The sequence below is a fragment of the Theobroma cacao genome, chromosome 1, assembly GCF_053813885.1.
Source record: "Theobroma cacao isolate CCN51 chromosome 1, ASM5381388v1, whole genome shotgun sequence".
NCBI lineage: Eukaryota > Viridiplantae > Streptophyta > Magnoliopsida > Malvales > Malvaceae > Theobroma > Theobroma cacao.
The window spans coordinates 649,471-662,173 of NC_142639.1; the positions used below are offsets into that span (position 1 = coordinate 649,471).

Below are 12,703 nucleotides of genomic sequence, written 5' to 3' on the forward strand. Positions count from 1 at the left end.
GCGCTCTGATAATCCAATCCTAGCCACCCACGTGTGCATGCTGCTAGATGTGCGCGCATCTCGTTTGCCTTCGGTTTTTATTTTATTCCTTTTCATAATCTCCAAAATACCAACTGTTTGTTGAAAAATTTGGCGGGCAATTGAGAGAAATTCAAATAAGGAGCAAAACCCTAGCGGCCCCATCGCTTCCCTCTCTCTCTCTCGCCACTTTCTCTCTCTTCACACGCACTCTCTCTTTCTCTCCCTAAAACTTCCTCTCCTTATGAAATTTGGCTCTTTCAATTTTCTTTTTGGCTTTGTTTTTCACACGGAATATCTGCTAATTTATGGCCGGTGAGTTTATCTGTTTCTTTGATTTTAATTTGTTTTTGTTTTTGTTTTTTTTTTGAGGAGGTTCTGATTCATTCTTCGGTTTTTTTTTACTGCAGGAAGATCAATTGAATACGATTTGGAGATCTTGAATCTATGATCATGTGAGTTTTGTTTATTAGCAATTTTGGCCCGTTTTCTGATTTATTTAATCTCATTTTGCATCTCTTATTTTTCATTTTTGTTGGGGTTTTTTTAAGTTGAAAAAAGAGAAAAAGAAATTAAGTTCTATTCTAGTATTGGAGGAATTATTTATTTCTTGTATCTGATTGCCAGGTTTTAAAATTTCAAGTTTGATGGCTGCGTGAGGAATAATTATTAAGAAACTTGGAATAGGGTCAGGGGAAAAAGGGGTTGTAAGTTAGTTTAAGGGACAATTTCGAATAGTTGAAGGAATAAAAGAAAGAGTGCCAAAAATATGGGAAAAGTGTCTCCAAAAGATAGGGAATTTAAGACAGCTAAGAAGAACAGGCGATTGAAGAGATCAAGCAGTAAGTATCTGAAACCAGGCACTCTTGCTCAGCTTCGATACAGCAAGGCTTCGGCTGCCAAGTTGTGTACCGATCTTGGGAGGAAAAGGGTGGCTGTATTAGATGCCAAGAAACCAGAGGATGATAATCTTTTGATTGAAAATACGGTTATTGAGAGAAGCCCTTTGATGTTATCGCCCGTAGATTTGCACAAACAGAATAGTATGGTGAGGACTCCAAAGACACCTCGACCAGAAGACTTCGAATCAGAGTCAAGGCTTGAGTCTCTTCCTATGGATTTACTGGTATTTATTTGCACCCTTCAACCGTTGTCAATGTATTTGAATGAGACGTGTAGTGATGCTTGCATATGATGTTATAAGGTTAATAAGCATTTGAGCCACCGATTTAGATGCTGCAGAATTTACCAAGTAATTGCTTTTTGGTTTTTGGTTGTGGGCATGATGTTTATTTGTTTTGGCAAGCATACAGGATGGTTATTCTTCACCGAGGATGGTGCATGTTAACATCATTTTGTTGTCTTTGCTTCTTTCTCGTGCCAATAGGCACATATTACTGAGCTGTTGAGAACCTTAACCTTGTTAATAATTGGATTAAAATGGAAGTGCAGCATACTTTCAGCTCCAAATGAGTTAAGTTATTCATTGTTAGAGTATACATGATTGCAAGTGGAATTTTGTAGAACCAAAATTTCTTTGATATCAAGTGAAGTTTGTCATTTGGTCTCTAGTCTTCTTGCAAAGTATCTTTTTCTTTATATTATTATTTTGTGCTAGATTTGTTTTGGAAACCAGTACTTCGAATATAGAGTTAATGACTTTCTGTGCTGACTTAACAATCTGTTTTGAGGACATTTTCTTCTAGATTTTAGTGATTGCATTTGATTTCTACAAAATTTGTTTATCTACATGCATCTAGATCTGGGCTAATTTGCATGATTGTTGTTATGTTCATAGATTATTGCCATGCCATAATTGGGAATATTTTTTATTTCTGCAAAGATACAAAAAGATATGATTAAATAGTTCGTATACGAAGAAATAGTGTAGCCAAGATACTGATTTTCAAGTTAAAAATTACATTTTATCTTCCTCCCCCATATTTTGGGTGATTGTTGCTATCTAGAACTGCTTGCTTTCCATTTTTTAGATATCCTTCCCCTCCCCCTGGGTACTGATTTCAATTTGTTTTGGTCTGTTGAGGTTAAAATACTTTGTCACTTGCATCATGACCAGCTGAGGGCGGTTTTTCATGTTTCACAAAGGATAAGAAAGGCTGTAAGTCTCTCTCTCTTTCCCTCCCTCCGTGTGTGTGTGCACGTGCGCCTGTTTTGTGTGTGGATCATGTTAGAACCATTTATGTTTGTTGGGTACAGGTTTGCCTTGCAAGGCAATTTCACTTTAATTACACAACACCTGATCGCTCCAGGCAGGAGATGCTGAGTACAATGACACCAAGGCCAACAGAACACTGGCCCTTTATGAGGTAGGCATCTAGAGGTTTAGGTCTCTCCAAGATTCTGTGAAAAGTAGAATCAGAGTTCGTCATTTTGTTTACAATGTTTTGGATGTTGTTTCCAGCAAGGGTGATGGGAAAAGTATTTTGATGCGGAGCCCACACACTCCAAAAGCTCCAAGGCATGGTCCACGGCCACCTTCTCGTGTTAAAGTGACTGAGCTGAGGCAAATTGCTGCTGTGCTCTTCCAGGATTCAGGATTCCCATCCAGATGCATGATACCGTCTGTTATCCCAAAGCCATTATGCAAATCTTTGGCTTCCAATAGAGTGCTATTCTATGAGGATGAGTTATGCCAGGCTGTTGCTCAAAATAAGCTTCGTTGATTTTCTTCCTGGTGTGTTTTCATCTCATCAGCTGGGTTCCTCTGTGTATAGTTTATTTCTCATTCCTATAGGAGATTGTAGTTAGATTAGGGAGTATCAAGTATGCAATTTTGTAGCTTGGCTTGGGCAGTTTTAGGTTATATGAAATTTCATATGAATCTTATCTGCATTAAGGGTTGGAAGATCTAGATGATGGAATTGTGGGGTTTTCACAATAATAGGTCCTGAACTGGTTGCTTGTATATCTTATTCTTATATATATGGTTTGAAAGTATCATCGGTTGCCTTCTTCTCAATCCACTGGTTTTGGATTGAATTTATGTTACATGCCATTTTCATTTCTGCTTGCAATTGTCTGATGCCGATGGTGACATTGCTTACCTTTTTTTGCTTATTGCAATTCATCTGGCTTCAGCTTTTGAGGTCAAGAACACCACGTTGGCTAGTAAATGATCAGATTGATTCTCTACTAGGCAAAGCCATGTGACAGAGTGAAGTGACATAAATCTTCTTAATCAAACAAGAGATAATTCACTTGGACTGTACCTGTCAAAAGACCCACCAAACTTGGACTTTGCTGAGGTAGGTGACGTGGGAGAGAACTAACAGAGCGGCAGAAGAGAATTAAAAAAAGTATTGAATATATTTATATTTATATATAGTTTAATTTTCGTAAAATTATGTTGTGTTCTTTCCATTTTATTTGCTTAAATGATAGATTGAGGATAGAGTGTACATCTGTTGTACATGTGGTCATGTCGTGGACTGGTAGTATCTCTATTTTTCTTGAGGGAAAAACAAGGAGGTGGTTATATAACACATCAATTTCAATTTCGAATTTAATGAGATAATTAATACAAATCTTGGTCATAATTAAAAATAAAAGGATTATAATTGTTCTTTACACTTTCTTATCCCCATCATTTTCTCATATTTTTCATTACAATTATTGTAAATTATGGATATGATGATTGCCTTTTTTATTCTTTCTTTACACGAAAAAAGGCAGTGAAAGTTGGAATACGAGAACAATTCTTGAACTTCGCAAGAGGTAGCATAACGTAAGAGATCCATGCATTTGTTCTTCTCCAATGGCTTCATTGATGACAATGAAGCAACTAGCACGATACCCTCTTGACTGAACTTGGCAGGGAAGAGGGAGAGAGAAGGGAAGGGTCAGAAAAATTCATTCAAGTGCATGTTGAGTATGATTGGTACAAGGATCTTGTAGGCCTTGTCGGAGGGATGGTAGCCATCCCAGAACACGTATTTTGAGGCATCTGGGCATGATTTAGGGATGCTGAGAGGGTTACAGAGTATGCTGGCTTCTATCAGTCCTGTGCCACAACATCCTTTGTTTGTCACTTCAAACCCTGAATTTATACCCCCAAAGACATCAGAACAAGAAAAAGGCAAATGAAAAAAAAGAGCAATGATCGAAGCAATGAGATCACTGATTTTACCATATTTTGCAGCGTTTTGGATGAGGGAGAGCAATGGGTAGTAGATGTCGAGAAAGATGAGCTTGGTGCCTGGAAGGTTGAGTGAGGTCCTGAGAGAATCTATCATGCCAGACAGCTTGGCGTTGTAGAGGGATGCCAGTTGGTTTTCACCCTTGTAGCAGTCTCTGTTTGGGCCTCCGCCTAAGGTCCTCTGAGATGGCACGCACCCGATTGGTGGCAAACCCAACACTCCAATTCTTCTTGCTCCTAGCCCGTAGAGCTCCTGCCCCAGGTTCCTAGCTAATTAGTTCAGGGTGAATAAATTGATAGAATTGAAATTTTTGAATCGAAGAATCGAATAGACCAATCAAATCAAACCGTTTTATCCGAATTTCGATAAGATCGTTTGGCTCAGCTCGTTTTTGCTCACCCCTGAGTAGCTAGATTGTAGGGGAGAGCACTAGTTGGTCGATTATGATAGTCGCCAAAGGTTGATTATGACATGACCTACTCGATTTTTTGTGCAAAAGGAAATACTGCATACTAGTAGTAGTAATTTACATACCTGCAAGAATTTTGAAGCGTAGCTGACAGTGAAGTCTGTGTAAGAATTAAAATCGTAATGGGTACGCCTGATGGGAGTGCCGAAGTAAATGTTGGCGACATCGTTGCTACCAAAGACAACTATGTAAATCGCTTTTGAGATTATGGTTGCAGCTCTCTCTTCTCCCACTGCTGACTTTATCTTGGTTTTGTATTGTTCGAACAGATCTAGCTGATCCGATGTGGATAGAACATTCTGGCAATCATCAGACAGAGATGTGGGGTGATCAGTCTGACAACTGTTAATGAATTCAGGAATGAAACAGGAGTTGATAGAAAGAACAAAAGGGGATATATATATGCATATATACCGATATTTTAGCTGCGATGGGATCATATCCTGCAGCCCCTGAGGCAAAACTTACACCAGTGAGGAGGTCTTCGAGCTGCAGGCTTGGATCAAGATATGCAGGCACCAGCTCCTTCACACCAAATTCTTCAGCTGAAAATGATTTGATTAAACAATCACTACCGATACAAAATGGAATAGTTTAAGGTGTGAATTTCACTTTTCACAGGTGGCTTTAGGATTCATTAGGAGGATGAGGCACATAGGAGCAAAGGGTCACCCTCTATGAATTTGTTCAGTAGAAAAGGAGAAAATGGATTTGCATAGCTAGTTGACTCCAACATCAAGTAATTTGAAACGGCAGGCTTAGTTGATCAGTTGAGAGGAGGATTTTGGGGACCATCAAGGGTTAAAACACAAAATCCAAAGGGATTTGCTACACTAGCCCAAGAAGAGCTAGTCCTTGGCAGTTACATTCATAAAAATCCTTCGGCTAGGGACTGGCGCGAACCAAGGCACTGATTCTAGTGCAACAGAATATCACAAGGGAAAAAAGGGGCTTACACTACCTATAAGGTCGGAGGGGACCTTGCCATTGGAAAACCTTCCTGTAGGTCCTCCCTCGAAATCCCTCCCGTACGGGGGGAAGTTGCTCTTGGCTATGGTATTGAGATTGTTGTTGTTCCCCGGATCCACTATGGAATCTCCAAACACCAAAACTGCTGGAACGGTTTCATTGTTAGGCAGGACAAGGGCAGCTTCATTCCCATGACAGCACAAAGCCACAAGAAAAGAGAAGATAATGGCCCTACAAGAAGAAGGTGCCTGAGACTGAGAGAGGAAGATCATCTTTTCATGTAGCTTGTGTTCCCTAATGATACATAGTCCCTCTTCTGAATTTATAAAGGAAGGGAGTGACATCAAGGTAGGTGTATTGATAATTATCCTCTTATAATTTATGACAAAACAAATCAGCTGGAAAGCATAAATGCAGAGAAAATTCTAACACTAGATCCCTGATTTAGAACCCTTTTCCTCCATCTGCCACTGTAATTTTGATGGAAACTGTGAAATGACTTTGAACATGTAAAATCAGATCCCTAGATTGCTGAGTAATTGTCATGACAATGTTGAGCTATCAGAATCTTGATCAGAATGCTTAATCATTCATTATGCTCTCCAATAAGGTTCAAAGCTTCTACTTCTAACTTCATTTTTTTTTTTTGTTTTAAGCAAATTAAGAAAGAAGCAGAAAGACTTCTACAACAACAAGAAGCTGCATGCAACTAGCAACAACAACCAGCAACAAGGATAAAACTAAGCAAAGATAGAGCCATTTTCAATCCCCAAGAGTTGCAAAGATCCTGTCAGACCATGAAGGCCAAACGAACAGGTTCAAAAATGCAAGCAGAAAATGCTTAAAATTGGTCTTAGCAGCCTTTTCTTTTGTTCCCTTTTTCTTTCTAAATTTAGTTCTCCACAGATTTTTTTTTCCCTTTCTCAGCAAAAGCTACTACTAACTATTAGTGCCATGGCTTAACAGTATCAGTACTGATTTTGCCTCTACTCCATCCAGTAGAAAGCTGTCATCACCCCTTGTATTTAATTCATATCACCTACTTGTTGACTTGTTGAAGAACATGACAGATATTAGTCGATGTCTAAACAACATTCCAGTATTAATATGGAGAAACAGCAATCCAATAATGCCAATTCAACCCCCAACTAAAGCCCAGGACAGAGATGTTTAAGCTTTTGAACTTGCAGCCATGGATGTTATCTTTCTTTTACTCAAAAAACGCAAAAAATGTTTCAGCTCTATTGCCCTGGATTTGTATGTTAAGTTAAATATTTTATATTGAAATGAAGTTAGTTTTTATCTTACTTGAGACGTCAAATCTTTATTTTTTTTTTAAATTTCCATAGTCACATAATAAAGTTATTTTTGTTAATTTCATTTTTAAATTTAGGTCATTTAACACTTATTTTCTCAAGATTACGGAACCATTGATAATTTTTATTTTTGGAAGAAAGTTCTACAAAGTCTACATCATGTTTGTTAAATAAATGAGGTGAGTTTATGGTTGGTTCAGCCGAAAGTAATCTTAAGTATCAATAAATATCCATAAATGCGAAAAAAAAATCCAAAAATAAATACTACTAATTCATTTCCTCTAAGTGGATTTAGGTTTTGTGATCCAAAATTTAACCTATTATTATTATTATTATTATTATTATTATTGTATTTTAATTGAAAATTAATACCATCACTGAAGACTTATCATTATAAAATTAAATCACTTAACTAACCAGAGTTGGACCTACCCACTAAAAATTTACCAGATAAGATAAGCAACGGGGAGTTGAATATAACCAAATTCCACCCAAAAATAAATTCTTTTTATTTTTTTAACTTAAACATCGTCAATTTTCTAACTTTGGAGGAAAACCATTAGGCTGATGGGAAACTAATTTGATAAGTTTAACAAGGTATTGTCATCCAATACCTGATGATTGAAATAAAGAAAGTACTGCAAGGTTCATTAGTTGTCTCTCCTTTTGAGCTGTGAATACAGCAAAAGTTACATCGACCTTGATTTTCCATGAAGAAATGGTAGAGAAATCCAGAGTTGAAGATTACCCAGAGAAATCCTGTGTGTAGCTTACACTGTTCATGATTTAAGGTTTATGACATGAGAGTCACAGACTAGCAAATTAAGCTCTGTGTTTCTTATCAGAATTGACAAGTGAATTGCCATTCATTTAAGTTGAATTCCTCCGTCTCTTGTGATTGTCTGAAGGATTATGATTGCAAGGATTAGCATTAATGTCAGTGATGAATTCTAGTTTGGGTTTTTCTATGCATGAGAGTTGGGATTGGGAGACACCTGCAAGAATTCCCAAGCTCGGCTCACTGTTTAAGTCTGTATCTGATTCAATACGATAATGAGCTCTCCTGAATCCTGATTGGAGTACCCCCATATGAGTATCGGCAACATCATCTGCAGGCTCTGACCTGACCACGACCCACACCCCTACTAAAAATCAGATGATGGATTCCACAATCAATTTGACAATGTTTGTTCACTCGTTTTTCTTTTTGCTGTTTTCTCAATATTGTCATAGGACTTTCAACCACATGCATATATTAAGAATTTTACATTGAATAAGTACAAGAGGAGTCTTGAGCTTATAAGTGTGGACACTGTATATTTTAATGGGTTAACTTTTTAAAGATAAAATAATGATCTTGTGAGTAAATTAGTAAAGTCACTTGACAAGGAGGACAGTCACGGTTTCGGGTGAGAGAAAATGTTACAAAATCCTATATTGAATATGTAAAAGAAAGATCTTGAATTTACAAATATAAATACTGCATTCCTTAATAAATTAATATTTTAAGTTGATAGACTAATCAAAAACTAATCAAGGTGTGTCTATATGTATAATTATATTCTCGTGCTCGATCTTTCATTCATGACAAGATATGATCAGCTATTCAGCTTGAGAGCAGCAAATCTAATTCTGATAATGGAAAAAGAAGAAACTTGTCCTTCTGTGAAATGATGAGTTCCAGCTGTGTCTTAACATATTCAAGATCAATATCATAAAAAGTGCTTGCAACTTCCTTGCTGAGAAATTGTCGTGAACACCAGCTATCAATACTTACCCAAGCGTCACATTTTTGGCGAAAATGTCTAAAACATCATCTGCATATTTATTTGGTAACATCAATTCCCAACTGTGCAATCTCGACAGTTATGTTTCAGCTTTTGGAACTTGTAGATGTAGCCTTCACCCCAAAGTCCCCTAACACTTCAAGCACAAAACTCGTTGACATGGAAAAAATCAAGTCGTTTTCATCTGCTTTGTTCAGTAATAATTTCCTCTGAAATTCAACCCACTACTCCAAGAGAAGAAGCCATGGGGAGGTGCTTTAGAACCTTAACTTGTCCAGTGAAAGGGCAGACAGCCCATGTAGTTTAGATTTCAATGCGGAAACCAACATCTGTTGATGACAGGCAGGGGAGGGTGAGGAATGGCGATAGGCAGAACATGGCCACCCCACCAAGCTCTTGGAAGCAAAATTCAAAAAGACAATTAATACTATGTCAAACAGCAGTATGCCTAGAAGAAAGATATGGGCACTGACAACTGATAGCCCTGTTCATTCCTTAATATGTTATGCAACTACTTTAAAATGATAAGCTGAGGGGCTTTGGCTTTCCAAGTTGTTCTTCAGTTATTCCATTTCAGCATGTGATTCTGTATCCATTCTTCCAACTTTTCAATTAGAAATACATAAACACAAAAGTTTTTTTTTCCTTTTTAATTGTGTATTCTCATAATTTACTTTAAACATTAATCCTTTTCTCTTTTGAGTTTCTTATTTGGTAAATATCTGGTGTTTATTGAATTTCTCAAAGAACCCTTAGAATACACTGCATTATGTATCCATTATTCCAATTCTCTTTTCTACTTATTTTTTATTAAAATTTTTGTTAGTTTCCTTTACCCTCCACTTGATTTTGGGTTTGCTGGTGCGTACTTCTTGAACTTAAAATCATCCTTATTCTGTACCTAAATCTCGATCTGGGCTTTCATGCCGTCTGAATTGTTTTCTGTTGACTAATTAATTATCAAAACCCAGCCCAATTATCAAAACTGGGCTGTAAAGAATATAATCCATGGACATCCTGTCATGCCAAAAATGAATAGTTATAAACGCATCAGCATAAGTTTAGCATTGGGAAAGTTGTAAGAAACTAAAGTTTTGAATATTAGCTGTTGGTTGTGGGACTTGAGAGAGAATTTGCAGATTCAGTGCCGTGCATTAGTAGCTTCCTTTACAGTAATTCTAGAATGTTTCAAAACTATGAATGCCAACACCCCCCCTGTCCTGGTCCCTGGCTAGTTTATGGAAAAAAAATATCAGTGTAGCTCTAAAAAGCAACCGAAGTAACCAGAAGACCCTAGGCCCAGGCTAATCTTCTTTTTCCCACGAAAGAGCGGTCTTTGCACACGCGTCAGTCTATGACAGTTGGATGGTGCATGTTCGGGCTGATCTTGTGTACTTGTATTTTGTAGTTGCTGTGTTGCATCATCTTTCTTCTCCTGCCTGGAACTTGCTAGAGTTTTCTTCTGTGTTATTGTTTACTTTCCCACGATGGGTTTCCTGGATTCTGTCTCTGAACTCTGTGATTGGCCTCATTTTCATAGCCACAAAAAGATTAAAAAGAAGCAACTACAGGTATTCCATTCTGGTTTTCATGCACGATTTTCGACCTGGGGTTTTCTTTCTTTTTGCCAGTGTTTGATGTATACTCAATCTTGCTTGAGCAGACGGTGGAGATAAAAGTGAAGATGGACTGCGAGGGATGCGAGAAGAGAGTGAAGAAATCAGTGGAAGGCATGAAAGGAGTGACGCAAGTGAAAGTGGAACCGAAGCAGAGCAAGCTCACCGTGATCGGTTACGTGGATGCGGACAAGGTTTTGGAGCGCGTCAGGCATCGGACCGGCAAGAAAGTCGAGTTCTGGCCTTACGTGCCTTACGACGTAGTGCCTCACCCTTACGCCCCAGGGGCCTATGACAAAAAGGCCCCGCCCGGGTATGTCCGAAATGTGTTCCAAGATCCTCAAGCTGGCGAGCTCGCCCGTGCCAGCTCGTTCAAAGTGAAGTATACTACTGCCTTCAGCGATGAAAACCCAAATGCTTGTGTAATCATGTGAATGTGAAATCCATCCTGTTTGTGGTCATGTGTTTTTGTCTGCAAGTCCAATTTTTCAGATAAAACTAGCTAGAGGAATGTATATATATAAGAACTATGTATGTATATTGAGATAGATTCATGTGTGAGTTAAAAGAATCATGGAACAAAGAACCTTGCAAGTTATACAATGGGGAATCATACAAGAAGTTGCGATTTATTTTTTTCATGTAAGAGGGCTGTTTTGTCAGCACAGCTCCGTTTACATAGACAAAAGACAACTTTCACTTGGAATTGTTGTTGCTGAAGTTTGGTTGTAGGACTGCCTGTGGTCTTCCACTGCAATGGCTTCCCGTGTGTTCATGAATTGACTGTTTCTCTGGTGATTTGGAGATTGAGACAGAAGAAGAGGAGGCCAAGAAAGAAAGGAAGAAAGAAAAGAGAGACGAGGAAGAGAAAAGAAGGGAGAAGAAAGAAAGAGATAAGGTCCGGGACAGTGGGGAAATTGAAAGTAAAAAGCATGGTCATAAGGAAAGGCATGAAGATGAGAGGAGCCAAGAAGATCAGATAGGAGGAGACCATCAAAAGAGAAGAGAAAATGAAATTGAAGAGCATGGTCATGCTGTGGGATCCCAGAACTCTTCGGATAGCACCCTTAACAGCAACAAGAGACAGAAGCTGAGCTCGCCTCCTAGCAGTGGGCATAATTCTGGGTGACTCTGTTTGTATCTCTTTCTTACCCGGGTGAGACTGTTTTACTTGTTGGGTTTTGTCTGCTTCACATTGCCTTCTCAAAGGCATAAAGATCCTGAAAGTGCTACCCAGCAAGGAACAGCGTTGCTCCACCTCGGGAAGGATTGATGATGCCTATGTTCAAGGGATGCATTAACCTGCTCCTATACCAGGCAGAGAACTGGAAGAACATCCTTGTTCAAGCTTAGCAAAGAAAAACCTTGCTCGCCTCTTCTGTTGCATCAGAAACTCTTGCCTCAAAAGTGGGGTTAAAAGCGGCAAAGATGCAATGTTGGCTGGATCGACTCAAATAAACTCAAAAAACTTGGTCACATGCTTGCTACTTGCATGACGCTCTGATACATATGCTTTGCCCCTTTCTCAATACCATTCTAAAACTGTGTCCAGAGGAAAAGGCGCACAAAGAGCTGAATGGGGAAAACTAGAAACACAGTGGTTATACCCTTATTTGTTCTTTGGTGCTGAAAGTGTGAAGGGTTTGTTGCCACCATTTCAGCTCCTTTCTTCCCTTCGGTGCTGGGGCGGCTAGCCTGACAGAAAAAAAGGGCATTGATGTATCATTTCACAGGTTCAATTCTTTCGGCTCGGGCTCCCCTGCAGAAGGCATGAGGGCCGGCCTGGCCTGGTTTGGGGAAGGGCATGCAGTGATTGCACCCACATGTGAGATTCGTCTCATGCTTGGTGATGCAGATGCTCCGTCCAACAAGTCTATTTACACAAATCTCGACTCAGCTGATCAATAGTTTTTTCATTTTTTTCCCTCCATTAGCTGTCTTATTGGGAGCTCAAAGCATTCCATTTGGTTTCCGCTTATTGGAATCCAATTGAGCATTAATTGATTAAGTCGAGCTTTCAAATTCAATTTTAATTTATTATTCTGATTATTTTTTATTTTTAAAATTTACATTTAAACTAATTGAACCAATCAAATACTTGAAAAGTAATATAAATTTTGTAATTAAATTGATTTTGAATTCTCATTTTTTTTGTTTTAAATTTAATAAATATCCCATGATCAATGAATTTCTATTTATAAATATTCTACCATCACTTTGTCACATAATTAATAAACATTTTTTTTGAGTAAAAATCTAAATATTTTTAAATTTTAATCAAAATTATACAAAAATTTATTAATTTTAAAAATGAGCATTTCACTCTAAATATCTAAACAGTATTAATATTAAATATAAAATATTTAAAATA

The 12,703-nt window shown here is 38.1% G+C and overlaps 4 protein-coding genes and 1 long non-coding RNA gene across 5 annotated transcripts; 4 read left to right on the top strand and 1 right to left on the bottom strand.

Moving 5' to 3' along the window:
* Window positions 1-108: 108 nt before the first annotated feature.
* Window positions 109-2,976, top strand: FBS4 (F-box family protein). The gene is made up of 6 exons (XM_018115958.2): window positions 109-333; window positions 429-473; window positions 646-1,144; window positions 2,063-2,137; window positions 2,236-2,345; window positions 2,441-2,976. The coding sequence occupies exons 3-6, from the start codon at window positions 788-790 to the stop codon at window positions 2,700-2,702; spliced, it is 804 nt and encodes a 267-aa protein (XP_017971447.2). The 5' UTR covers window positions 109-333; window positions 429-473; window positions 646-787; the 3' UTR covers window positions 2,703-2,976.
* A 535-nt stretch (window positions 2,977-3,511) lies between these two features.
* On the bottom strand, window positions 3,512-5,997 carry LOC18610729 (GDSL esterase/lipase EXL3-like). The gene is made up of 5 exons (XM_007046569.3): window positions 5,606-5,997; window positions 5,059-5,189; window positions 4,710-4,943; window positions 4,166-4,427; window positions 3,512-4,075 (listed from the first exon to the last, which is right to left on the bottom strand). The coding sequence occupies exons 1-5, from the start codon at window positions 5,955-5,957 to the stop codon at window positions 3,879-3,881; spliced, it is 1,176 nt and encodes a 391-aa protein (XP_007046631.3). The 5' UTR covers window positions 5,958-5,997; the 3' UTR covers window positions 3,512-3,878.
* On the top strand, window positions 5,822-6,934 carry LOC108660744 (uncharacterized). The gene is made up of 2 exons (XR_001926416.2): window positions 5,822-5,961; window positions 6,270-6,934. It is a non-coding gene; the product is annotated as an uncharacterized LOC108660744 (long non-coding RNA).
* A 3,128-nt stretch (window positions 6,935-10,062) lies between these two features.
* HIPP27 (Heavy metal transport/detoxification superfamily protein) lies at window positions 10,063-10,918 on the top strand. Its single transcript, XM_007046570.3, has 2 exons — window positions 10,063-10,287; window positions 10,380-10,918. Exons 1-2 carry the CDS (start codon window positions 10,204-10,206, stop codon window positions 10,764-10,766), a joined length of 471 nt encoding a protein of 156 aa, XP_007046632.2. The 5' UTR covers window positions 10,063-10,203; the 3' UTR covers window positions 10,767-10,918.
* A 192-nt stretch (window positions 10,919-11,110) lies between these two features.
* LOC148764409 (uncharacterized) lies at window positions 11,111-11,967 on the top strand (the record flags this gene model as incomplete). Its single annotated transcript, XM_088803129.1, is given in 2 exon segments — window positions 11,111-11,557; window positions 11,559-11,967. Coding segments are annotated over 2 exon segments (717 nt in total), but the record flags the coding sequence as incomplete, so codon positions are not given.
* Between the last annotated feature and the right edge of the window lie 736 nt (window positions 11,968-12,703).

Bases quoted from the DNA above. Each gene is read 5' to 3' on its own strand.
- HIPP27 (XM_007046570.3), top strand. From the start codon at position 10,204: ATGGGTTTCCTGGATTCTGTCTCTGAACTCTGTGATTGGCCTCATTTT. The intron at 10,288-10,379 runs GTATTCCATTCT...TTGCTTGAGCAG, and splicing joins TTAAAAAGAAGCAACTACAG to ACGGTGGAGATAAAAGTGAA.
- LOC18610729 (XM_007046569.3), bottom strand. From the start codon at position 5,957: ATGTCACTCCCTTCCTTTATAAATTCAGAAGAGGGACTATGTATCATT. The intron at 5,190-5,605 runs GTAGTGTAAGCC...AATCATTTTCAG, and splicing joins GGTCCCCTCCGACCTTATAG to CTGAAGAATTTGGTGTGAAG. The intron at 4,944-5,058 runs GTATATATGCAT...GATGATTGCCAG, and splicing joins CCATCGCAGCTAAAATATCG to AATGTTCTATCCACATCGGA.
- FBS4 (XM_018115958.2), top strand. From the start codon at position 788: ATGGGAAAAGTGTCTCCAAAAGATAGGGAATTTAAGACAGCTAAGAAG. The intron at 1,145-2,062 runs GTATTTATTTGC...TGGTCTGTTGAG, and splicing joins CTCTTCCTATGGATTTACTG to GTTAAAATACTTTGTCACTT. The intron at 2,138-2,235 runs GTAAGTCTCTCT...TGTTGGGTACAG, and splicing joins CACAAAGGATAAGAAAGGCT to GTTTGCCTTGCAAGGCAATT.